Raw genomic sequence first — 27,625 nt, 5'->3', positions numbered from 1 at the left:
CATGAATGGGACTTACTATCCATCTATCCTATTGCTTTTATTCTAATAAAGTACGGGTTGAGTATCCCAAAATTCCAAAATATATGTCATTATCTCAGTAGGGGACCCAAAAATGTGGGATTTTGAATTCTGGATAAGGGATACTCAACCTGTATATATAATCACAAAATAGTTTGAATAAAAGGGCAATAGATTACACGGGTTGGGAATGGAATCCCGGTGGCCAGAATACCGTCTGATTCCTGGCCGCCAGAATGCTGCAGTGGGGCGAGCGCTAGAAAGCCCCTTGCTGGCTCGGTGGCCTGCTGCACTTGCCATAGGTTCCATTCCCACTCTATGGCTGTCGTGGACACCCACAAGTGGGAATAGCCCTGGCGCAGCTGTCCTCCAGACCTCAGTTAGATCCTGTGCCCAGAGGAGACTGGATGCACTGCAGGGGAGCTCTCCTGAGTTTCTCTGAAAAAGACTTTTGTTAGGTTTTTAATTTTCAGGGAGCACTGTTGGCAACAGGCTCCCTGCTTCGTGGGACTGAGGGGAGAGAAGCAGACCTACTTAAATGATAGGCTCTACTTCTTAGGCTACTGGACACCATTAGCTCCAGAGGGTCGGAACACAGGTCTCACCCTCGCTGATCGTTCCGGAGCCGCACCGCCGTCCTCCTCACAGAGCCGGAAGATAGAAGCCAGGTGAGTATGAGAAGAAAGAAGACTTCAAAGGTGGCAGAAGACTTCAGATCTTCAATGAGGTACCGCGCAGCGGTAACGCTGTGCGCCATTGCTCCCACATTCACACACACACTGGTGGCACTGTATTGGTGCAGGGCGCAGGGGGGGGTCGCCCTGGGCAGCAATTATAAACCTCTAGGGACACTGGCATAGATAGATATATATACTGCAGAGGCAGTATATTACAGAAACCCCCGCCAGTATAAAGATTTGGGCGGGACCGAAGCCCGCCGTTGAGGGGGCGGAGCTTGATCCCACAGCACTAACCAGCCCCATTTTCTCCACAGCACGCTGCAGAGAAGCTGGCTCCCCGGACTCTCCCCTGCTCAACACAAGTACAGAGGGCAAAAAAAGAGGGGGGACATTTATTTGGCGCAGTGAGTATATATATATATATATATATATATATATATAAAAGCGCTGTACCGACTGGGATTTTATTCCAGTATCCGGTGGCGCTGGGTGTGTGCTGGCACTCTCTCTCTCTGTCTCTTCAAAGGGCCTTATTGGGGGACTGTCTCCATATAGATATATCCCTGAGTGTGTGGGGGTGACGGTACGTGTGTGTCGGCATGTCTGAAGCGGAAGGCTCATCTAAGGAGGAGGTAGAGCAGATGATTGTGGTGTCTCCGTCGGCGACGCCGACACCTGATTGGTTGGATATGTGGAATGTTTTAAATGCAAATGTGTCAAATGCAAATGTGTCTTTATTACATAAGAGAATGGACAAAGCAGAGTCCAGGGAAAAAACAGGCTTTGGCTGTATCACAGGGCCCTTCATGGTCTCAGAAACGTCCCCTGTCCCAAGTAGCAGACACTGATACCGACACGGATTCTGACTCCAGTGTTGACTACGATGATGCGAGGTTACACCCAAGGGTGGCCAAAAGTATTCATTATATGATTATTGCAATAAAAGATGTTTTGCATATCACAGATGACCCCTCTGTCCCTGACACGAAGGTATGCATGTTTAAGGAAAATAAACCTGAGGTAACCTTTCCCCCATCTCATGAGCTGAACGCTTTATTTGAAAAGGCTTTGGAAACTCTAGACAAGAAACTGCAGATTCCCAAGAGAATTCTTATGGCGTATCCTTTCCCCGCACAGGACAGGGTACGGTGGGAATCCTCACCCAGGGTGGACAAGGCTTTGACACGGCAGCTCTCAAGGATCCTGCTGATCACAGACCGGAAACTACCTTAAAATCAATTTATGCACATACGGGTGCCTTGCTCAGACCGGCAGTAGCGTCGCTGGGGTATGTAGCGCAGTAGCAGCATGGGCAGATAACTTGTCATCTGACATTGATACCCTAGATAGGGATAGCATTTTATTGACCTTGGGTCACATTAAAGACGCAGCCTTATATATGAGAGACGCTGCGAGAGACGTTGGGCTGTTAGGTTCAAGAGCCAACGCCATGGCAATTTCTGCTAGGCGAGCCCTGTGGATCCGCCAATGCACGGGTTATGCCGACTCAAAGAGACATATGGAAATTTTGCCTTACAAAGGTGAGGTTTTATTTGGGGAGAGTCTTGCGGACCTGGTTTCCACAGCTACCGCGGGTAAATCTTCTTTTTTACCTTATGTTCCCCCACAGCAAAAGAAAACACCAATGACGCTGGGGCTCCACTGAGGGAGTCTGCGCCGGTGGGGGCACATCTTCGACTCTTCAGCCAGGTCTGGGTTCTGTCAGATGTGGATCCTTGGGCGATGGAAATTGTATCCCAAGGCTACAAAATGGAATTCGAAGAGGTGCCTCCTCGCCGATTTTTCAAGTCGGCTTTACCAGCTTCTCCCCCAGAGAGGGAAATAGTTTTAGCTGCAATTCAAAAACTGTGTCAACAGCAAGTGATTATCAAGGTTTCCCTAGTCCAACAGGGGAAGGGGTACTATTCAACCCTGTTTGTGGTCCCGAACCCGGATGGCTCGGTCAGACCCATTCTGAATCTAAAATCCCTAAACCTGTACTTGAAAAAGTTCAAATTCAAGATGGAATCGCTCTGGGCAGTTATCTCCAGCCTGGAAGGGGGGGGATTTTATGGTGTCACTAGACATAAAGGATGCATACCTTCATGTCCCCATATATCCCCCTCATCAGGTGTACCTGTGATTCGCTGTACAGGACTGTCATTACCAGTTTCAGACGTGGCCGTTTGGGCTTTCCACGGCCCCGAGGATTTTCACCAAGGTAATGGCGGAAATGATGGTGCTCCTGTGCAGGCAGGGAGTCACAATTATCCCGTACTTGGACGATCTCCTGATAAAAGCGAGATCGAGAGATCGATTGCTGAAAAGCGTGTCGCTCTCCCTGAGAGTGCTGCAGCAGCATGGCTGGATTCTAAATCTACCAAAGTCACAGTTGATTCCAACGACTCGGCTACCTTTCTTGGGCATGGTTCTTGACACGGAACAGAAGAGGGTTTTTCTCCCAATGGAAAAAGCCCAGGAACTCCAGAACATGGTCAGAGACCTGCTAAAACCAAAATTGTCAGTCCATCAATGTACTCGAGTACTGGGAAAAATGGTGGCGACCTACGAGGCCATCCCCTTCGGCAGGTTCCATGCGAGGACGTTTCAGTGGGACCTTATGGACAAGTGGTTGGGGTCCCATCTACAAATACATCAGAAAATAAGCCTGTCCCCCAGGGCCAGGGTGTCTCTCCTGTGGTGGCTGCAGAGTGATCAACTTCTCGAGGGTCGCAGGTTCGGCATTCAAGACTGGGTTCTGGTGACCACGGACGCGAGCCTCCGAGGATGGGGAGCAGTCACACAGAGAAAAAATAAATAAAATTCAGGGACTATGGTCAAGCCAGGAGGCTTGTCTACATATCAACGTACTGGAATTGAGGGCCATATACAATGGCCTACGACAAGTGGAGAATCTTCTTCGCGACCTACCGGTTCTGATTCAATCAGACAACGTCACAGCCGTGGCTCATGTAAACCGCCAAGGCAGGACAAAAAGCAGAGTGGCAATGGCAGAAGCCACCAGGATTCTTCGCTGGGCGGAAAATCACATAAGCGCTCTGTCAGCAGTCTTCATTCCGGGAGTGGACAACTGGGAAGCAGACTTCCTCAGCAGACACGATCTCCATCCTGGAGAGTGGGGACTTCATCAAGAAGTTTTTGCAGAGATAACAAGTCATTGGGGACTTCCACAAATAGACATGATGGCGTCACGCCTCAACAAGAAGCTTTGGAGGTATTGTGCCAGGTCAAGAGACCCTCAGGCAGTAGCGGTGTACGCCCTGGTGACACCATGAGTGTTTCAGTCGGTCTATGTGTTTCCTCCTCTTCCGTTCATCTCAAAAATACTGAGAATCATAAGACGAAAAATAGTGCAGACAATACTCATTGTTCCAGATTGGCCTCGAAGGGCCTGGTATTCAGATCTTCAGGAAATGCTCACAGAAGATCCGTGGCCTCTTCCTCTCAGGGAAGACCTGTTGCAGCAGGGGCCCTGCGTGTTCCAAGACTTACCGCGGTTACATTTGACGGCATGGCGGTTGAACACAAAATCCTAGCGGGGAAAGGTATTCCGGAGGAAGTCATCCCTACTCTGATAAAGGCTAGGAAGGAGGTGACGGCGAAACATTATCACTGTATCTGGAGGAAGTATGTATCTTGGTGTGAAGCCAAGAATGCTCCTACGGAAGATTTCCATCTGGGCTGTTTTCTCCACTTTCTACAGACAGGAATGGATATGGGCCTAAAGTTAGGCTCCATTAAGGTACAGATTTCGGCCCTATCAATTTTCTTTCAGAAGGAATTGGCTTCTCTCCCAGAAGTCCAGACTTTTGTAAAGGGAGTGCTGCATATCCAGCCTCCTTTTGTGCCCCCAGTGGCACCATGGGACCTTAACGTGGTGTTACAGTTCCTAAAATCTCACTGGTTTGAGCCTCTTAAAACAGTTGACTTAAAATTTCTCACTTGGAAGGTGGTCATGTTGTTGGCCTTGGCATCTGCAAGGCGGGTGTCCGAATTGGCGGCTTTGTCTCTCAAGAGCCCCTATCTGATTTTCCATGTGGATAGACCAGAATTGAGGACTCGCCCTCAATTTTTGCCCAAGGTGGTTTCATTTTTTCATATGAACCAACCTATTGTGGTGCCTGTGGCTACGGGTGACGGAGGATTCCAAGTCCCTGGATGTAGTCAGGGCCTTAAAGATTTATGTAGCCAGGACTGCTCGGGTTAGGAAAACAGAGGCACTGTTTGTCCTGTATGCAGCCAACAAGTTTGGCGCTCCTGCTTTTAAACAGACTATTGCTCGCAGGATCTGTAACACAATTCAGCAGGCTCATTCTACGGCTGGATTGCCGTTACCAGATTCGGTAAAGGCCCATTCCACTAGGAAGGTGGGCTCTTCTTGGGCGGCTGCCCGAGGCATCTCGGCATTACAGCTTTGCCGAGCGGCGACTTGGTCGGGTTCAAACACTTTTGCTAAATTCTACAAGTTTGATTCCTTGGCTGAGGAGGACCTCATGTTTGCTCAATCGGTGCTGCAGAGTCATCCGCACTCTCCCGTCCAGTCTGGAGCTTTGGTATAATCCCCATGGTCCTTCCGGAGTCCCCAGCATCCTCTAGGACGTAAGAGAAAATAAGATTTTAAACCTACCGGTAAATCTTTTTCTCCTAGTCCGTACAGGATGCTGGGCGCCCGTCCCAGTGCAGACTACATTCTGCAAGACTTGTATATTGTTATTGCTTACATAAGGGTTATGTTACAGTTTTAATCAGTCTCTGGCTGATGCTGTTTTGTTTCATACTGTTAACTGGTTCGTATGTTCCAAGTTGTACTGTGTGGATGGTGTGGGCTGGTATGTATCTCGCCCTTAGATTAACAAAAATCCTTTCCTCGTACTGTCCGTCTCCTCTGGGCACAGTTCTCTAACTGAGGTCTGGAGGAGGGGCATAGAGGGAGGAGCCAGTGCACACCCATCTAAAGTCTTTAGAGTGCCCATGTCTCCTGCGGAGCCCGTCTATACCCCATGGTCCTTACGGAGTCCCCAGCATCCTCTACGGACTAGGAGAAAAAGATTTACCGGTAGGTTTAAAATCTTATTTTTAACAATATAAAGGTAAGTTTATTGTAGTTTGAGTACACAAAAAAAAAAAGAGCGAGTACTATTTTGTCTCTATTATTTACTTACTCCTAAACAGTCATGGACGCACCTTCACACACAGTATTTCCTCTACCTATCAGTGGATCAAATCTACAGTTATGTGGATATACCTACAACTATCTTTACACACCAGCGTGAGTGCCAGTGCTCTGGATCTCTCCCCTTTCCTTACCTTGGATAACTATAAAACATAATTTATTAGATGTTTATATTAAAAGAGGAATTTGAATTATATTTCACACCTAGAATAATAGAAATAAGAATTTTTATTTTTTTTGATGAATTAAATATATCTAGAAGTTTTATATAAGTTGGATATCGGACACTGCAAGGCTGTCACTCACCAGGAAAAGGCCGCTCTGTAGTGCCGGGGGATTTGTCTGGGATCCCTTGCCGGTCGCTGTGGCTGCTGTTCCATTAGCGCCTGCAGGTCTCTCTTGCCAGTACCCTCCCCACAGTTTGGCTTCTAGCAGCAAACATTTTGCCAGTGCTCCTATAAATGACCTCTGGTATTTGTCTACCAGTCTGCTCTGTATCAATTGGCATGCCCCCTCCTAATACAGTGCCCAATGTAAGTTCCTCCCTTCCATAGCATGTCAAATCCTTGTCTGCATTTGTGCTGGAAGCCTGGTTGCTGCACTTTATTGTAGTTATTCTCCTGTGGATACTTTGTTGAAATCTCTTCTGATCTCTATTCTTTCCTGTGGATACTCTGCTAGAACTTTTCAGTCTCTCCTGTGGATGTTATATCTTCTGCTCTGTAGTCTCTCCTATAAATACTCTGCTGGAGACTCCTCAGCCCCCCGGTCTCTCCTGTGCATACACTGTTGTTCTCTGGCTGCCATCTTGACATCATGGGGATTATACCATTGAGCCCAGAAGTCCTGTGTCCCATTGCCTCCATTGTGTTAATACTGCTCACTGGATCCTCCCTAGCATCTATTTCTCTAACGTCCTTGAGCATGCTGGGACTCCGTAAGGACCATGGGGAATAGACGGGCTCCGCAGGAGATAGGGCACTTTAAGAAAGCTTTGGACTCTGGGTGTGCACTGGCTCCTCCCTCTATGCCCCTCCTCCAGACCTCAGTTTTACACTGTGCCCAGAGCAAGATGGGTGCACTGCAGAGAGCTCTCCAGAGTTCTCTGCCTAGAAGCATTTTTGTTTGGATTTTTTTTCTACCTTTTTCTACTTTTTCACAGGGAGCACTGCTGGCAACAGGCTCCCTGCATCGAGGGACTGAGGAGAGAGGAGCAGACCTTCTTGTCAAAGATAGGCTCTGCTTCCTCTGCTACTGGACACCATTAGCTCCAGAGGGGGTGAACGCAGGTTCTTACTGGGCGTCCACCCCTGGAGCCGCGCCGCCGTTCTCCTCACAGAGCCAGAAGTCAGAAGACGTCTCAGGCGGCAGAAGCCTTCAGCTTCACTGAGGTAACGCACAGCACTGCAGCTGTGCGTCATTGCTCCCATACACCTCACATACTCCTGTCACTGTAAGGGTGCAGGGGGGGGGGGGGGCGCCCTGGGCAGCAATATAAACCTCTGCATGGAAAAAAGACTATATACATGTACAGGTGGGCTCTGTACATGTATATAAAAGAGCCCCCGCCATATTTTACTAAGTTTGAGCGGGACAGAAGCCCGCCGCCGAGGGGGCGGGGCTTCTCCCTCAGCACTCACCAGCGCCATTTTCTCTCCACAGCACTGCTGAGAGGAAGCTCCCCGGACTCTCCCCTGCTTACACATGGTGAAAGGGTGCTTAAAAGAGAGGGGGGGGGGCACATAATTGGCAGTTTAGATATTATACAGCGCTGCTGGGGAAAAACATTTTGTGTTGGTCTCCAGGGTTATTGCGCTGGGGTGTGTGCTGGCATACTCTCTCTCTCTGTCTCTCCAAAGGGCCTTGACAGGGATACTGTCTTCAGGAAAGGGGTTCCCTGTGTGTGTGTGAAGTGTGTCGGTACGCGTGTGTCGACATGTTTGACGAGGAAGGCTCGCTTAATGTGGAGGGGGAGTGCTTGAATGTCAGGTCGCCGTCGGCAACGCCGACATCGGAATGGGTGGATATGCTGAATGTCTTGAATGCAAATGTCAATCTATTGCATAAAAGATTAGACAAGGCAGAAGCTAGGGATCAGTCAGGTAGCCAGTCCATGCCTGTCCCTGGGGCGCCAGGTCCTTCGGGGTCTCAGAAGCGCACCATATCCCAGATCGATGACACAGATACCGACACAGAAACTGACTATAGTGTCGACTATGAAGATGCAAAATTACAGCTAAAGGTGGCTAAGGGTATACGGTACATGATTATTGCCATTAAAGAGGTTTTGCATATTACTGAGGAACCCCCTGTCCCTGACACAAGGGTACACATGTATAAAGGGAAAAAGCCTGAAGTCACTTTTCCATCCTCATTTGAATTAAGTGACTTGTGCGAAAAGGCTTGGGAATCTCCGGATAGGAGACCACAAGTTCCCAAAAGGATTCTCATGGCGTATCCTTTTCCACAAACTGAGAGGATACGCTGGGAATCTTCGCCAAAAGTTGACAAGGCGCTGACACGTTTGTCCAAAAAGGTGGCACTGCCTTCTCAGGATACGGCTTCCCTCAAGGAACCTGCTGATCGCAGGCAGGAAATTACCTTAAAGTACATTTACAATCATTCCGGTACTATTGCTCGACCGGCTATGGCGTCGGCCTGGGTTTGTAGTGCGGTTGTGGCATGGGCAGATTCCTTATTTACGGAAATTGACACCTTAGATAGGGACGCCATTCAAATGACCATAGAGCATATCAGAGATGCTGCCTTGTATATGAGGGATGCTCAGAGAGACATTTGTTTATTAAGCTCCAGAATAAATGCTATGTCTATTTCTGCTAGGCGGCTCTTGTGGACCCGACAGTGGACGGGAAATGCCGATTCAAAGCGGCATATGGAGTCCTTGCCTTACAAAGGGGTGGAGTTGTTTGGAGACGGCCTCTCGGATCTTGTCGCTACGGCTGGTAAGTCAAATTTCTTACCTTATGTCCCCCCGCAGCATACAAAAAAGGCACCTCATTATCAAATGCAGTCCTTCGTTCCAATAAAAACAAGAAGGTACGTGGATCATCCTTTGTTGCCAGAGGGAAAGGCAGGGGAAAAAAGCTGCACACAGCTAGTTCCCAAGAGCAGAAGTCCTCCCCTGCGTCTGCAAAGTCCACCGCATGACGCTGGGGCTTTCCGAGGGGAGGCAGATCTGGTGGGGGCTCGTCTTCGATTTTTCAGCCACGTCTGGGTTCACTCGCAGGTGGATCCCTGGGCATTAGAGATTGTTTCTCAGGGATACAGGCTGGAATTCGAAGACTTGGCTCCTCGCCGATTTTTCAAATCGGCTCTGCCGGCTTCCCCGTCAGAGAGGGAGCTAGTGTTGGCAGCAATCCAAAAATTGTATATTCAACAGGTGATTGTCACAGTTCCTCATCTCCAGCAAGGAGAGGGATATTACTCAACCCTGTTTGTGGTCCCGAAACCGGACGGTTCGGTCAGACCCATTTTAAACCTGAAATCTCTGAACCTGTACTTGAAGAGGTTCAAGTTCAAAATTAAATCACTCAGGGCGGTCATCGCCAGCCTGGAGGGGGGGGGGGATTGGATGGTGTCACTGGACATAAAGGATGCTTACCTTCATGTTCCGATATTCCCCCCGCATCAGGCGTTCCTGAGATTTGCAGTGCAGGACTGTCACTACCAATTTCAGACGTTGCCGTTTGGGCTTTCCACGGCCCCGAGAATTTTCACCAAGGTAATGGCGGAAATGATGGTGCTCCTGCGCAGGCAGGGGGTCACAATTATCCCATACTTGGACGATCTCCTCATAAAGGCGAGATCTCGGGAGAGGTTGCTAGACAGCGTGTCTCTGTCCATGAAGACGTTGCAGATACACGGCTGGATTCTCAATATACCGAAGTCCCAGCTAATCCCTACAATGCGTCTGACCTTTTTGGGGCTGATTCTAGACACAGACCAGAAAAAGGTTTTTCTTCTGATCGAAAAGGTTCAGGAACTCATAGCCATGGTCAGGAACCTATTAAAACCAAAAAAGGTTTCAGTGCATCATTGCACGCGGGTCCTGGCGAAGATGGTGGCTTCCTACGAGGCCATCCCTTTCGGCAGGTTCCATGCGAGGACTTTTCAATGGGACCTCTTGGACAAGTGGTCCGGGTCCCATTTACAAATGCATCAAAGGATCACCCTGTCTCCTGTGGTGGCTGAATAGTGCTCACCTACTAGAAGGTCGCAGGTTCGGCATTCAGGACTGGGTCCTGGTGACCACGGACGCAAGCCTCCGAGGCTGGGGAGCAATGACACTGGGAAGAAATTTCCAAGGTCTCTGGTCAAGCCTAGAGTCTTGTCTCCACATCAACGTCCTGGAGTTGAGGGCTATATACAACGCCCTGCGTCAAGCGGTGGAATTGCTTCGGAGAAAACCGGTTCTGATTCAGTCAGACAATGTCACGGCAGTGGCTCATATAAACCGCCAAGGCGGAACAAGGAGCAGAGTGGCCATGGCAGAAGTGACCAGGATTCTACGCTGGGTGGAAGGCCATGTAAGCGCGCTGTCAGCGGTGTTCATCCCGGGGGTGGACAACTGGGAGGCGGACTTCCTCAGCAGGCACGACCTGCATCCGGGAGAGTGGGGACTTCATCAAGAAGTCTTCGCACAGATCACGGATCGTTGGGGACTGCCTCAAATCGACATGATGGCATCCCGTCTCAACAAAAAGCTAAAGCGGTATTGCGCCAGGTCAAGGGACCCTCAGGCGGTAGCGGTAGACGCTCTGGTGACACCTTGGGTGTTCAGATCGGTCTATGTGTTTCCGCCTCTTCCTCTCATACCGAAGGTGTTGAGAATAATACGAAGAAGCAGGGTCAGAACAATACTCATTGTTCCGGATTGGCCACGGAGGACTTGGTATCCGGAGCTGCAAGAGTTGCTCGCAGGGGATCCGTGGCCTCTTCCTCTAAGGCAGGACCTGCTGCGGCAGGGGCCCTGTCTGTTCCAAGACTTACCGCGGCTGCGTTTGACGGCATGGCGGTTGAACGCCGGATCCTAGCGGAAAAAGGGATTCCGGAGGAAGTCATTCCTACCCTGATCAGGGCTAGGAAAGACGTGACGTTAAAACATTATCACCGTATATGGCGGAAATATGTTTCTTGGTGTGAGGCCAGAGCTGCTCCTACGGAGGAGTTCCATTTGGGCCGTCTACTTCACTTCCTTCAAACAGGAGTGACTTTGGGCGTAAAATTAGGGTCCATAAAGGTCTAGATTTTGGCCTTATCCACTTTCTTTCAAAGAGAATTGGCCTCTATTCCTGAAGTACAGACCTTTGTGAAGGGAGTGCTGCATATTCAGCCTCCCTTTGTGCCTCCGGTGGCGCCTTGGGATCTTAATGTGGTGTTACGTTTCCTCTAGTCACCTTGGTTTGAACCACTCAAAACTGTGGAGTTGAAATACCTCACGTGGAAAGTGGTCATGTTGTTGGCGTTAGCTTCGGCAAGACGTGTTTCCGAATTGGCGGCTTTATCACATAAAAGCCCATACTTGGTTTTTCACGTGGATAGGGCAGAGTTGAGGACTCGCCCTCACTTTCTGCCAAAAGTGGTCTCATCTTTTCATGTGAACCAACCTATTGTCGTGCCTGTGGCTACACGGGACTTGGAGGATTCCGAGTCCCTGGATGTAGTCAGGGCTTTGAAGATTTATGTGACCAGAACGGCTAGAATCAGGAAGACTGAAGCTTTGTTCGTTCTGTATGCGGCCAACAAGGTTGGCGCTCCTGCTTCAAAGCAGACTATTGCACGCTGGATCTGTAACACGATTCAGCAGGCTCATTCTATGGCAGGATTGCCGTTACCGAAATCGGTTAAGGCCCACTCCACTAGGAAAGTGGGCTCTTCTTGGGCGGCTGCCCGAGTGGTCCCGGCATTACAGTTGTGCCGAGCAGCTACTTGGTCGGGGACAAACACCTTTGCAAAGTTCTATAAGTTTGATACCCTGGCTGATGAGGACCTCCTGTTTGCTCAATCGGTGCTGCAGAGTCATCCGCACTCTCCCGCCCGTTTGGGAGCTTTGGTATAATCCCCATGGTCCTTACGGAGTCCCAGCATCCTCAAGGACGTTAGATTTACCGGTAAGTAAAATCTTATTTTCTCTATTTCTCGTAGTCCGAAAATAAAAGTCTCTTGGCAGAATCCCTCGTGAACACTAGTCAACCATTACACTCGATGCATCATGGTTGGTCCTGGTGTGTGATAGCACAAAATGCCGAAACACCTGTGAATCCTGACTCTGAGATCCTTCTATGTAACTGCAATCTTTAGTGAAATAACATAAAAGGAAAGTATTAAATAAATAATACTTAAGCTGGGTACACACTGGAGCGACGGAGATTCGTTCTGACAACGAATACCCGTCAGCCCGAATTGCCCGTACACACTGGAGTGACTTTAATGAAGGATAGAACAATCATGTTCAGTTTTTCCCTTCATTAGTGTACTGCAGGACACTAGCAATATCAGGTTTTAGGTGCAGCACATCAAACCTGACGGACCGCGGGCACGCATCTATCGGGCATACACACTGACTGGTATGCACAGAATTGATTGAAATGTCGTCTGATCCGCCAGATCGGACCAACATATTGCTCAGTGTGTACCCAGCTTAAGTGATATTAAAATAGGGCTGTGGACAATGCAATAAACTCTTTATTTATACTGTACATTTGTAATAAATACTGTCCACCAGTGGACTTGAAAATGTGTATTGGGCTCAACCATGTGTTCAGTTTAACTGTACCAAGTCTACAGTATGTTGATAGTTTGCAACATTAGACTCCTGCTTTTTTTTTTTTTTTTTTTTTTTTTTTTACCACCAATATTACCCCTAGAAGTTAAGCTCTCGCAATCAGGGCCCTTTCTCTACTGTCTCTAATACATAATTATGTATCCTGTGGGTTGTGATTGTTAAGGGGGTACACATGGGGAGATGTGTGCTGAGCGATCTAGCACAGAAAACTCAGCAAACATCTCTCCCCCCGCTCAGCACAGCGCGATGTGTGCTGAGCGAGGAAGGAAAGGGGGGGGGGGGGGGGGATACGCTCACTTCAGCCAGTGGCGATCTAATTAGATTTGGCATGCATGCATGCCAAATCTAGAACCGGCGATAGCGATGCGTGGCACTGCGCATCATCTAGAACCGGCGATAGCGATGCGCGGCACTGCGCATCACTGTCGCCGGCACCCTACACAAGGAGCGATGTGTGCTTAATTTCTAAGCAATCTAGTCAGATTGCTTAGAAATTAAGTAAAAAATGCTACGTGTGTACCTCCCTTTTAGATGTGCATATTTGTAAACTAGTCCGTATCTGTCTTATGTATCAGTATTATTTTATTTTATGCAATCCCTTACATAACGTGTTGCGGAACACTTATTGGGCCTAATTCAGACCTGATCGATGCTGTGCGTTTTTTCGCACAGCGGGCGATCAGGTCTGAACTGCGCTGGCGCCGCAGTGCGCCGGTGCATGCCAGAGATGTTATCGGCATCTCAGCTCAGCGATCGCCCCTGGCTGACAGGCAGAGGCGTTCGCTGGGCAGGAAGGGGCGGACTGAGCAATGCAGGCGTGCCCGGCCCATGCGGGGGGCAGTCCGCGGCGGCTGCGTGACGTCACATGCAGCTGCTTCGACCCGGGATGCGACAAGTAGCTCCCTGTCAGCGCACAGGAGCTGCGCAGGTAGGGAGCTACTTGTCAAGGTCAAAATTTTACACGGCTACGGTCAACTCTGAATTAGGCCGATTGTGCTCTATAAAAGATAATAACAATAAGGAGGAAGCAAGTAATCAATTGGGATGTTGAAATAACCAAAGAAAATAGTGGTTTTGTCATAGGATAAGAAGTGAGGTAGCAAGATAAATGTTGAAGGAATTATCAGTGGGAAAAATGCATCATAGCAACACACAGATAACTAATTGTAAATACGTATTCAAAAGATGGGAACATGAGTGATGGAACAGTCAATGTGCTAGATGCGTCATCGCTTGGAAAGTGATAAAATGGAGAGAGAAAAAGTGTCAGCCGAGCAGCTCCTAACTGACATGTCACAGGCCCTGTTTGAAAAATAACAGGAGCTGGTTGGCTGGTAGTTTATCACTATCCATTGTATCACTCTCCAAGCGATGATGCATCTAGCCCAGTGGTTTCCAAACTTTTTTGAATCACGGCGCCCTAGAATATCACAATTTTTTTCACGGCACCCCTAGGCCAAAAATGTCTTATTGAGAAATTTAGAAAGAAATATTACATTAAGTAGATAGCATTTATATGTCATCCTTAGGGTCAGTTGTGTGGTGAGGGACAAGATTTGCTTCTGTTTGGCCACATATATTATGACTGACAGCCACCAGCACTGGTTTTGCCTATTATATTGACCATGAATAATTTGAATTGGTCCTGGACCAACAACCCAGGGCACCCCTGCAAGTGTCCCGAGGCACCCCAGGGAGCCACGGCACACAGTTTGGGAACCTCTGATCTAGCCCCTTGTCTGCTTTCAGGCCTGGAGAAGTGGAGACCACCATATGCAATTGCTGCAGGTAGGGCATATACTAATTGTGCTATGTGTCTTTTATTACCAGAAACAGAGGCGTAACTATAGTATAGCGGGTGCAGGCCGGGCTGCCATCAGGAGTGGGAATTCCGGGACTCCAGTCCCGGACCGTGAGGGGGCCTGCATGGCAGCAGTCTAGATTGGAGCACATCGTAGGCTGCTAAAGAGGGACAGCAACGGTGGCATTTTGAATTTGGAGCTGGCAATTTCTGATTGTCTGCCGGTCCGCAAGCTCCAGTTGGCTTGTGGCCAGCTCCAAAACTAAAATACTGCCAGGGTTGTCCCTCTATAAATGCCTGCTCCGGACTTCTTTCCTTGTTATCACGCAACAAGCACGCATAGCGCTGCCCTACTGGATGCTCTCACACCTCTCCAACTCCAGAATGACGTGACCATGTCTCCCAGTCAGCGGTCGCGGGCCATTGTACATCTCCAATCTCAGCAGCTGTGGTGATAGGCTTCCCACGTAGAGCTGGGGCTGGACGCCGCCATCTTAGTTCATGTTACATGTCTGCAGAAGCACCAATGGAGTAGGAAGGAAGTTGCATCATTTGTGAGCAGCTAATCATCTGAGACCCAGGGGTATAAAGATCCTTCAGTGGCACTTCCTGTTGTCAGTGCTTTGTTGTTTACAGGTCTGCTGAGTAGCTGTAGCTCTCTAGCATCCTGCTTACTGACTCCTGTGCAACTGTCACCTTAGCACTCACTGACTCCATCCAGCAATCCTGAGTAGCTGGTCATGCTCCAGCAATCCGGTATAGCCAGTACTGTTTCGCAACCCGGCATCTAAGTCTGAGTAGCTGGTCTTAACCGAGCAATTCTAAGTAGCTGCCTATTCTGGCAGTCCCAGGCCCCACAATTTCTGATGGCAGCCCTAGGTGCAGGGGGTAATGTAGTTACAGGGCTTAGAGGACCTGTCCTGCATGCAGCTTACATAGGTGCCAGACTAATGCTGATGTGTAGGAGGTTGTGAGGTATCGGGCAATTGACAGCGCTCAGGTCTGTAGCAGAGGTGAATTCTTCTGGTGCAGAGACAGATCAGCCACAAAACTAAGGTTTGTGTGGAGCAGTTGTATCTTATGGAGTATCCTGGTGCATAGTGTGTGGTGCTATCTCCTGGGAGTAGGGATGTGGTGGCTTTGTGTGCCAGTGTTATGCCAGTGAGTGTGCTGGCTGTGTATTTGGGGTGTATTAGAGATACCATTCCACGTGACTGCATTTTTGTGCAGGATGGTGTCTAGTGTTTACTGATGACCGTGAGATGGTGCAAGTACTGACAGACACGTATGGAGCACCCTGGCAGATCACTGTGTTTAGTGGCATCTTATGGCTGATCCAGGGGATGTGATACTGGCAGTGGCGTTGTGATCTGTTTTGACAGTGATGGATTATTTGTCCTGGGCACTGATGACCTATTACTCGGTATGCAGATGCCCCAATCTTTCTAGTTGTGTGTGTGTTTGGAGCACCTTCAAAATGTTGCTTTGGGGTCCACAAAGTTCTAGTTACACCTACAGCCAAGCCCGCCTTCAGTGGGGTGTTGCAGGCACAGCTGTCCCGGGCCCATCCTCTCTAACAGAGAGGGGAGGGCCCGGGCCACTCATGCCACTGCCCCTGTCCGCCCACTCTTGAAAATATCCCCCTCAAGATGGCCACCGCCGCTTCAGAGGAGACCGTTATTAAAGATACCAGAAGAGGCTCTAGTATCTTTAATAACTGTCACCTCTGAGGCGGTGGCCATTTTTGGAGGGAAATGTTCAATATTTTTTTTTTTTTTACTTGAAGCTGCAGAACCAAGGCAAAGTCTGCTGCAGCTGCGATCGCTGTGGCGGCAAGGGGTGGGGGGGGATTCCCTGACAATGAGCATGTACTGCATATTATGGTAACAAGGGCATTAAAGTGGAGGCACAATATGTTGTCAGGTCATTACTGTGTGGGGCATAATAAGGTAATAGGGACATAGGAATTGCACTTTTATTTTCTTTAAGTAAATATGTATATATTTATTTGGGGTGGGGGCTGCCTCTTTTGTCAGTCCTGGGCCCCACAGTTTCTAATAGCAGCCCTGCCTACCGCCAGGTTGGGTTTGTTTGAGAAACAGAGGCCATGAATGAAGGTTGATATTGAACACATTTAAAAGCCTTAAATTGACAAGTGATATGATTGGGATTTGCTTAATTTCTGTAGTGTACTAAGTATTTAGGTCTGAGGTCATGTTCCACGTTCATGTTTTTTTTTTTTTTTCCACTATCAGCACAAGTTACCCTTTAATTGTGGTATATTCATTTAATATTTTTATGGGGCAAAATAAAATGCAGCACTCCAACAATCAGACTTCACCCTTCTGTGGTCCAATGATGCCACAGGCGAGCAGAGTCTGTCACACATGCCTGACTGCAGAGCATCAGGGACCCTGCAGCAGGTCAGAGCTGCAATAAGGCACATGCCCTATCTGTAGTAGCCCCAGTCTAGGAGCAGCCCTGCATCATCACTGAGCCGCACAGCTGCAGCACACCCACAGCTCGCTGACATGCAGCAGCAGCAGCAGGAGGAGGGCTAGATGCAGCAGCAGCTGTGTGCTTGCAGACTACACTTCCCAGCAGCACTCCTGCCTCCATACGGGACAGACACGGGCTATGGGGGTGTGTTTGTGGCAGTCTGTGTGACCGGCTGAGCCCCGCTCCCCGTGCAGCCGGTGGTGTGAGCCAGGGACAGGACCGGCACCGCGCTGGACGCCGCTGACCACGCCGCTCTGGTGACCGCGCTGCCGCCTGCACGGTAGTAGCCCTGTCGTGTGCCCCGTCTATGAGGTACGATGGTCTATCCCGCACTAGGGACCAGGGCGGCCGATTGGGCTGTGCAGGGGAAATCATAGGACTCCGGCTGGTCTCTTCTCCGGTGCAGCCACCTGCGCTCCTCTCCGCAGGGAGCACGGGCCGTCTGCTGCCAGCCAAGGCGAGTCCGAGGCACGGGTGACGGGTTTCTGCGCCGCCGGTGCCCGGCCTCGGTGCGCCGCTGCCCGGTTGTCCCCCACATTAAAGTGGATTGGTCCAGACGGTATTTAAGGGCGCTGCAGGGCCGCTGGTGGCTCAGAGCTGCTGTGGGTCGTTGGGAGGGTCGTCTTTGGGGCGGCAGGTAACGGCAGATCAGGTGGGGGCGGCGGTGACAAGGTGAAGGGGAGGCCGGATAATGGGGGAGGACCCGGCACGGCGAGCCATTTAGGATGCGGCCCGGGGAAGGAGCCGGCCAGGCCATCTCCTGAGGAGGGAGATAAACAAGCCTTTAACTCTTTATGCTCCAGAGCAAGAGCTGCAGTCACTGGGGGGCCTGTCACTGCATCCTAATCATGCACAGGCAGAAGATGTCACTGGGCAGATAGGCCGGCACTACATTGGCTTGGAGGTGGTAAGAGATGCTTCTCCCCCATCCCCATCCTCCTTCAAATACAGCCTTTCCATGTCATGGTACTGGAGCATCAATCTCTACATCCAGTGTCTGCAGTCAGGAGGAATGATGCTCTCTAGGGTGCATGCTATCTGTTTGTGCTAGTAAGATTTGCAAGCCACACTCAAATAATAGGATCGTGTTTTCATTCAGCCATTCTAGACGTGGGCTGGTTTAGGGCCCAGAGCATGTTAATCTCAACCACACATATAAGGTCAACATGTCTTCCTATTTACCGTTTGTAATAAAATTGCCCGTTCTCACAAGTCCTGGCATAGTGTATTGTGAGAGGAGATATTAACATCTCAACTTGGATGATACTGCTAATCAGTCTGGTAGTGATTAAAACAGAACAGTTATTTTGGTGTGCAATGCTTATGTTTGATAGGCCTGTATTGCAATATATTGTCCTAAATGTGCTAAACTGAGAAAAGGGCAACCTGATAAGTTACCTGTGTTAATGGCAGTTTTAATTGTTGGTTGACTTGCTAATGGTGGTTGACTTTGTGTTTGTGGTTTGTGCTATACTTTAATTAGATACTTTTTACCTGCAGTATGGTTTATTTATCTTTTGATATTTTGTTTCAATGTTTAATGCAAGGTTGAATGACTTTGTTTATCTAATGCAGGATGGAATGATGGGGTCCAACTGAAATTACACTTGTTGGGCCCAGTCAAGACTGGCACTGTAGTTGCCATCATGTCTAACACTTGTTACTGAGAAGACAAATGAGAAGCTAGACCTAAGCATCATGATCTCCATGATTACAGAACAATTACAAAAACAAAGTCTGGAGGACCTGAAATGCAAATCTTTCAGTATAAGTTTGGTAAGACCTTATCTGGTGAATTGTATGACTATTTCTGCCGTTTTCAGGCTTATGTCTCTGTCAAAAGGCCTAAAACATTCCAAATAAATCCTGTTTTTAAATGAAGGGTGGACAGTGTGGAATTCAGGAGCCAGTCTGTGAAATGTAGCTTCTAGCAAGATATTTGAAGGATCCTTAAAAGATCTCTGCATGCGATTCTAAAAAGTTAGACTTCTGTTGTGACCTATTTAGGCATATGAGTTGCCTTGTTCTTGTCATTTATCAAGCATTGTTTTAAATAGCTATTCAGTAATTCTCTGTACGTCTGGCATTTTGAAATCCCAATTTATATTATTGAAGCCTGTCTTTTTATGTATTATAATAATAAGTAATTCTTGATTAAAGAAATACTGATTTCTTGAATGTTCTGTTCACAAGAGCTTTGTCTAGCGCACGGGTCTTCAACCTGTGGTGCTCCAGCTGCTGTGGAACTACACATCCCAGCATGCCCGGCCACAGTTTTGCTGTTAAGCATGCTAAATCTAACAGGGCATGCTGGGATATGTAGTTCCACAACCGCTGGAGGGCCGCAGGTTGAAGACCCATGGTCTAGCACTTCAGCTTGGTTTTTGCTGTCTAGCCGGTGTCCATAACTTTCTGTACCTAAGGGTGCACTGCTTTATAACCCTAAAAGTCGATTGTATGCCATGGTTTCTCGTTAGTTGATGTCACATGAGCACATATTACCAAGATACATGCAGGAGATGACATGAAGTATTTCAGCAACACTTCTAGATCTTTTAAACTGATGTGAACCATTGTGTGCCAGATCAGAGTTGCAGGGTGTATGTTTTATCCCTTGGATCAATGCAGAGAGTGATAACAGTGAAATATGTGTTTCTATATTTCGTAAGTCTGGTTTAGTTTTTCTACTTTACGGAACTTGGTAACCATGGCAGAATTTATTGCCCGGTGCTAGAGTTTTCTTTTTACCATTAGTTAACAGCTATTCAGCCCAGCTTGTTGTTTTGAAGTAATGATAAAAAGCAGAACCCAGTTATTTTAATATACTGTTAAAAGGCAACACGTATGTATTTCTGGCTATACACAATAAACTAATGCGGCTTGTGGTGTGATTACAGAAAGATGAACTGTCCTGCACTTCACTCTTCTTATTCTCTCTCTCAGCCACTGCCTAATCATCCAGACCCAGAAGGGTGCAGCAGTCCATACCATTTTGTGACAGGTACAGTAAATGAATATCTCTCATGAAATGTAGCAGCTACAGTGTACACACTACTTGTTTGCTTCACGCATTCCATGGATAATGTTTTTCATTGTGACTATGGTAGTGGTCAATTCAGTTCATGAAAACTGTTTGATTTACTGTTTGTTGTTTTACCAAGTAAGAATATTAATACTGCAAGAATATTAATACTGCACCCCATGGCTATATGTAGCTTTTAAGCTCTTATTTTCAAAACCTGGAAAGGCTAATGGTTTTGGCCATTTTGTGTTTAAAAAATAATGTATGCACTGGATTGGGATTTTCTGATCATGCTTAATGACTGGAAGATATATGGAGGTATCCAATTACCCGCAATGAAACATCGGGAGCGGAGAACACGAGTTTTTTCCGATGTTCAGTGAAACCTGTGTGTTTCCGCCACCGCAGCCCAGAAAAGCCGGCGCTTATTGGCAATTTTGCCTCGCCAACATGAGGCAGGTGAAACAAAACCCCCAATAGGCCGTGGCTTGTGCCGGCTTATCGGGGCTTATTGAATAGCCCCTGGTGATGCAGTTACCCACGGTCAGTGACCACAGGTAATTGGATACCGCCCATATACTTAAATTATGTATAGCAGGTATTGCTTTATATTTGCAGTACTTTTATCATTTCCATGTGCGCTCTATTGGCATGATAACATTTATGCTAACATTGATCGAGTAATAACTTTCAGTTTGTCTTGGTTCAGTGGTAAGAATAAGTGACACCTATTTGAAATTCATGTGGCTAGCAAAAGGTCTTTCCCTTAGTTAAATAGAAATTTTAAACTAAGTTATCCTTGTTTTTCCTTCAGCCTTTTAAGTACATTTTATTAAATGTTAATATTGGTATAGCACCAGTAAATAGCATTTTACAATTGGAATCAAACATTGTAATATAAACAAGACAGAGGGGTAAATGTAATAGGGTCCGAGTTGCCAGAGGTCCGGCAGTTCGTCTGAGAATGGCTGTATTTTTAAAGCTGCAATCATTTACAGGGCAAAACAAAGTTGGTTTTGCCTTGTAAATGATTGCTGCTTTAAAAATACTGCCATTCTCAGACGAAATCCCTGATCTTCAGCAGCGCAGACCCTATTACCTTTACCCCTGAGTATTAACAGACAAGGGTAAGAGAACCCTGCTTCCAGTCTGTGACCAATGTGAGTTTGCAAAGGTAAAAGTACTTTGTGGGCTATAAGAATGGGTTCAGCCTGAAGCACAAAAACCCTGTACCCAAGAATGGGAGCAGGTATTGACTTTGGAGGAAAGGCATGCAATTCTGTTACTGGCTTTGCAGGTTAGTAAATGTTAATTTGCTAAAATACAGGCAGCCACTATAGGGACAGAAAAACAGCAGCATAACATTATTCAGAGGAAAATCTGTTGCGGCATTCAAAATATTTGGATGGGGTGGAAGTCTGGTTAGGGAAAGACCAGTAAGGAGACTAATGTAACAATCAAATCGGGAGATAGTGAGTACATGAAAAGTTTCTGGAGTGCATTATGTGAGATACGCATATTCTGGGTCTGTTTCTTAGAAGTAGCTAACAGGATTTGTATACAACTTGGTTGTGGGGAGCATAATACAGTTCTAAATCGAGGATGACACGTAGACAGTGAGCCTAAGTGGTCGGGTTCATTTTTGTGTTGTCCACAAAAATAGAGCCATTATTATCCTGGCTTTTGATTGCATATGAGTGATGTGAAGACATCCAAAGTGAAATGCTAATAAGGCCTTCAATAACCTGCCCAACACTGACTGTGGGAGATCCAGAGAGGATAGGTAAATCAATAACCCGCCCAACACTGACTGTGGGAGATCCAGAGAGGATAGGTAAATCTAGTTATCACCTGCGTAGCGAGTATACTACAATCTAAATTGGCTACTTAAGGGCCCTATACACTTGCCGAGGTGCCATACAGCCGACGGGCAACCCGGCGGCTGGAGGGGGGGGGGAGTGAGAGAGAGAGAGAGTAAAGTTTCTTCACTCCACCCGGCCCTATAGCCCTGCATGCTAATATGGATGAGATTAAACATGCAAACCAATATGGACAAGCGGGCCGGCACCAATGATGAATGAGCGCGGGGCTTCGCATCGTTCATCGTTGGTGCATACACACTGAAAGATATGAACGATATCTCGTTCATTAATGAACAAGATGGTTCATATCTTTCAGTGGTATCGGCCTATTAGTTCTGTGCAATAAGTGGTATAAATAAAGAGCCAAAGACTGAACCTTGTAGTACTCAGATTGATACAGGAAACGTAGAGGAAGTTATCACTGAGAGTAATATGACAAGTACGATGAGAACCAGGGCAGTGTTTGGGGATGTATTGTTTGTTTGAGAAGAGTGTAAACTGTAGTAGAGAGCCAGAAGAATTTCAAGTGATTGACCACCTCAATCCGTGTAGTCTGTCAAGTGTTCAGGACAAAAGCCTGACTGAAGAGCGTCCAATAAATTGTAAGAGAAAATTAGACTTATGAGATGGGTGTAGGCATCTCGGAATGCTTATGGGGCAAGGGAGTGGAGATTGCACAGTAATTTTAAGGAGTATGCTTGAATAATGATGGAAATATATAAAGAGGAAGAGTAAAGTTCTAGTTTTTTTGAGGGCACAGGAAGAAGAGAGGCATTAGATAGGTATTTGAAAAGAGTTGAGACTTCATTTCATTTGTGGCAACAAAAGAAGAGCAGCTGTCAGAGGGTTCAGGGAAATAATTAAGCAGCTGTGGAAGTGGAATATGCCTGGTATTTATCAATCTTGTCCTAGAAGTCGGAAGTAAGATATTGGTCCCTGATAGCATTTAAAGGGTTTTGGTGTTGGAGGGTTGAAAAATATTTAAGTCTATGGAAAATATGTTTGGGGCTAGAAGCCTGGACAGACATGAACATGTAAAATGTGAGTTGGAGTGTGTTCTGTTTTTTGTTTTTTTTCTTTCTGCTCTAGCATGTGTTCTATGGTGGTCATTCCGAGTAGATCGCTAGCTGCATTTGTTCGCAGCACAGCCATCAGGCTAAAAAACGGCAGGTCTGCTCATGCGTATGCGGCGCAATGCGCAAGCGCGGCGTACGGGCACAACAAACGATGCAGTTTTGCACAGGGTCTAGCGATGCATTTCAGTCGCATTGGTTGACGCAGAGTGACATGAAGTGGGCGTTTCTTGGTGGCAACTGACCGTTTTCAGGGAGTGGTCGGAAAAAAGCAGGCGTGCCAGGGAAAACGCAGGCGTGGCTGGGTGGGTGTGTGACGTCAAATCCAAAACTGAGTAGTCTGAAGTGATCACAAGCGCTGACTAGGTTTTGCGCTACTCTGAAACTACACAAAAATTTGTGGCAGGCGCTCTACGATGCAACCATTCGCACTTCTGCTAAGCTAAATTACACTCCCAGTGGGCGGCGGCATAGCGTTTGCACGGCTGCTAAAAACTGCTAGCGAATGATCAACTCGGAATGACCCCTAATATGTACAGTTCTATACATATACTGTTGTGTTATATGCCAGGGTAATTCAAAGAAACAACTTTGCCCAATGAGAAGTTCATTACAAGAAATAAATGGGAAGCTGCATTTTTTAACAAGTCCCCTTAAAGAATGTACAAACCTATAGCCCTCTGTTACTTGTGTCCCCAACACAGATGTCCAACCCCTGTGTGACACTGCACTAAAATAATGGTTAAGTAATCAAGAGAAGTACCCATAATGTGTGGCAAACAAAACTATACAATTCAGGATGAACTGGATTTGTCCCCCACAAAAGATGCACCTGTAAAATACCAATTGGGGCAATCGCAGTCTCGGACTGATTTAGGGTTGCATGCAAAGCAGCCGCATCTCCATTTCTGGCACAGGGTATGGGTCAGATGCCATCCAAGGTCAATATACCTGCTGTATTTGCTCTCTATTCACAGTAACCCTGACATCTGCTTGCAGCTAAATAGGTGTAACTGGGAGGTTATGGAGCTATCGCACCTAGCATAAGTTTGCCGTGGATATGTTGACTGATTTGTGGCAAAAGTATGTAAAAGTTTATTTCTGACCAATGTCTTGCACCAATGATAGGGCTAGTGCAAATGCTTTGTGATAATTTGCTGTCGTAGTAAGCGGAAGTATAATGTTGGTGCAGCCACTTAGATGTGGCCGATTCTTAAAAAAGGCGTTAATCTGCAACTATTTTCAAGCGTATTGTGTACCTGCTTTGCTTGCGTCTCTGAATCAGTCTTTAGTAAACTCCTACAATGATCATTTGCTTAACTTACACATATTTTTAGGTTTGAAGTTCACTTTGGGGTATATGCAATTGCGGTCGAATTCCGTCTGGAATTCGACCGTTTTTGGATTTGACACAATTCGACAGTCTAATCCCGGCCGCCGGGACCCGAATTCGACATATTCAATAAAAAACGGATTCAACAGTCCCGCTGTCGAAAAACGGACCAATTGACGGATAATGTGCGTCCTGGATTCAACTTCATGGACTGCACAAAAGTGTTCAATAATCTTGAAAAAAAATGCCTGGGGTCCCCCCTCCTAAGCATGACCAGCCTCTGGCTTTTTGAGTCGGTCCTGGTTGTAAAAATACGGAGGGGGGGGGGGGGGGGGAGAATGACATGGGATCCCCCGTATTTTAACAACCAGCACCGGGCTCTGCGCCTGGTCCTGGTGCCAAAAATACGGGGGACAAAAGACGTTGTGGTCCCCCGTATTTTTCACACCAGCACCGGGCTCCACTAGTCAGAGAGATAATGCCACAGCCGGGGGACACTTTTATATAGGTCCCTGCGGCCCTGGCATTAAATCACTAACTAGTCACCCCTGGCCGGGGTACCCTGGAGGAGTGGGGACCCCTTAAATCAAGGGGTCCCCCCCCCCTTCCAGCCACCCAAGGGCCAGGGGTGAAGCCCGAGGCTGTCTCCCCCTCCCCCCCCCCCCCCCCCCCCCCCATCCAAGGGCGGCGGATGGGGGGCTGATAGCCTTGTGTCACAAAAAAGAATATTGTTTTTTGTAGCAGAACTACAAGTACCAGCAAGCCTCCCCGCAAGCTGGTACTTGGAGAACCAAAAGTACCAGCATGCGGTGGGAAAACGGGCCCGCTGGTACCTGTTGTTCTACTACAAAAAAAATACCCAAATAAAAACAGTACACACACACCGTGACAGTATAACTTTATTACCTACATGCACACCGACATACACACATACCTACCTATGTTGACACGAAGTGTTGGTCCCCTTCTCCACGTAGAATCCACGGGGTACCTGTAAATAAAATTATACTCGCAACAATCCAGTGTAGATCGGTCCTCTTCTTTGTTTGTAATCCACGTACTTGGCAAAATAAGAAAACGACAAACACGATCCACGCACTGAAAGGAGTCCCATGTTAACTCATGGGACCCCTTTCCCCGACTGCCGGGATCCCCCGTGACTGCTGTCAAAGAGGGTCCCTTCAGCCAATCAGGGAGCGCCACGTCGTGGTTATGTGGGGTCACTCTCGCGGTCAACCGCTGACCGCAAAGTTCCCACCATTGGATACAATGGAGCGCCTATGTGCTACATTGTATCTCGAATGCGCCGCCTGGCAGCTCAGACGCGCACAGCCAATCAGGAGAGTGCCACGACGTGGCGCTCCCTGATTGGCTGAAGGGACCCTCTTTGACAGCAGTCACGGGGGGTCCCGGCAGTCAGGGAAAGGGGTCCCATGTGTAAACATGGGACTCCTTTCAGTGCGTGGATCGTGTTGGTCGTTTTTTTTTTTATTTTGCCAAGTACATGGATTAAAAACAAAGAAGAGGGCCGATCTACACTGGATTGTTGTGAGTATAATTTTATTTACAGGTACCCCGTGGATTCTACGTGGAGAAGGGGACCGACACTTCGTGTCAACATAGGTAAGTATGTGTGTATGTCGGTGTGCATGTATGTAATAAAGTTATACTGTCACGGTGTGTGTGTACTGTTTTTATTTGGGTTTTTTTTTGTAGTAGAACTACAGGTACCAGCGGGCCCGTTCCCCCCCCGGCATGCTGGTACTTGTGGTTCTCCAAGTACCAACTTGCGGGGGAGACTTGCTGGGACTTGTAGTTCTGGTACAAAAAACAATATTCATTTTTTTTTTTACACAAAAGGCTATCAGCCCTCCATCCGCCGCCCTTGGATGGGGGGGGACAGCCTCGGGCTTCACCTCTGGCCCTTGGGAGGCTGGAGGGGGGACCCCTTGATTTAAAAATACGGGGGATCCCCTGTAATTGCCCCCCCCCCCCCCCGTATTTTTACAACCAGGACCGGCTCAAAGAGCCCGAGGCTGGTAATGCTCAAGAGGGGGGGCATTTTTTCAGAAATTTTAACCCATTCCCACCCCTTCCCACTGAAAAACATGCACTGATCTCTCCATATTATTTTAGTCAGTAAAAAATAAATATATATATATATATATATATATATATAAATAATTTTTTTTTTTTTTCTTTCTTTTAAAAAATCCTATTAAATAATACTTGTGGCTCCTAAATAGACAAACCAAGAGTAGATAATCCCTTCTAATATAAATAAATATGCTATTAGCAATAAAAAAAAACACCAAAAACAATGTTTTAAATATTTTTTTATTAGATCACGACGGCAAAATGAGGCGGAATGAAATTGACGAAATGACTGTCGGAGCACTGTTGTCGAATCGACATTCTTCAATTGAATATACTTTTGTCGAAAAGCCGTATTTTTACCATTGCAGACGTGTCGAATTTGACAAATGTCGAATTGTAAAAAGTCGAATCTGAAACTGCAGTTTTTTTGTCGAAAAGTACTGTATTGCATTGTCGAATCCAATTCGACAGGTTTTTTTTGTCGAAAATGTCCCGTTTTTCGACATTTGCGGCAATTCGACCGCAATTGCATATACCCCTTTATCACTTACTGTAGAATTTTTTATGTTCACTGGAATGTGTAGCTGAGAAAATGTATGATCTAGATTGTTTTTTCCATTTATTCATCTGACTTCCCCCTTTTTTGTTTTTTTGTTTTTGAGTAGTAAGTTACTCTTGTTCATGCAGTTACCTTTTTTTAAATGGCTTGTATATTCAGCATTTTTAATTTTTGTGTACTGAACATTAAATACAATGTAGCCATATCTAGCTTTGCTTTGTTGGCTGCATGATTGCAGCCTACTAACCAGTGAACATTTTCAACTGCTAAACCATGGACCATAAATACAACTAAAGGCCCCCATCCACTAGTGAGACTTTTCTAAACTATAAGTCTTATCCGATTTTCCCGGCAGCTTCCCGGGAGTCCTGCGATTACGATTTGCATCTGATGAATCGCATCCAATTGTGTACAAATGCATTCCGATGTGCACCGTCTCCTCCGATTGCGATAAATATTCATGGCGGCCATGGCAATCTGCAACTCCGATCTGAGGAGCACGGTAACGCGCCTCGGATCGGAGTCAGAGGAAAATGACATGCGATATGACACTTTTCATCCGAATCATCAAACCGAAAGCTCTGAATCGGATGAAAATTGGTCATATCACACTAGCGCATAGGTTCTCAAACTCTGTCCTCATTACCTCACACAGTGCATGTTTTGCAGGTCTCCTCACAGA

The 27,625-nt window shown here is 47.2% G+C and overlaps 1 protein-coding gene across 5 annotated transcripts in view; it reads left to right on the top strand.

Moving 5' to 3' along the window:
* Positions 1-16,987: 16,987 nt before the first annotated feature.
* The window catches only part of FAM53C (family with sequence similarity 53 member C), a 28,708-nt gene continuing 18,070 nt past the window's right edge, over positions 16,988-27,625 (top strand). Inside the window, exons 1-3 of one of the 5 annotated variants that reach the window (XM_063927870.1) lie at positions 16,988-17,309; positions 18,573-18,773; positions 19,941-19,998. In XM_063927870.1, coding sequence (XP_063783940.1) covers positions 18,696-18,773; positions 19,941-19,998 — 136 coding nt within the window. In that variant the 5' untranslated portion in view covers positions 16,988-17,309; positions 18,573-18,695. The other 4 variants (XM_063927871.1, XM_063927869.1, XM_063927868.1 and 1 more) reach the window with 4 other exon arrangements.

Source organism: Pseudophryne corroboree, chromosome 6, assembly GCF_028390025.1.
Source record: "Pseudophryne corroboree isolate aPseCor3 chromosome 6, aPseCor3.hap2, whole genome shotgun sequence".
NCBI classification, from domain to species: Eukaryota; Metazoa; Chordata; class Amphibia; order Anura; family Myobatrachidae; genus Pseudophryne; species Pseudophryne corroboree.
Note: the sequence above shows the minus strand (reverse complement) of the source record. Positions and strands in the feature narration are given on the sequence as shown.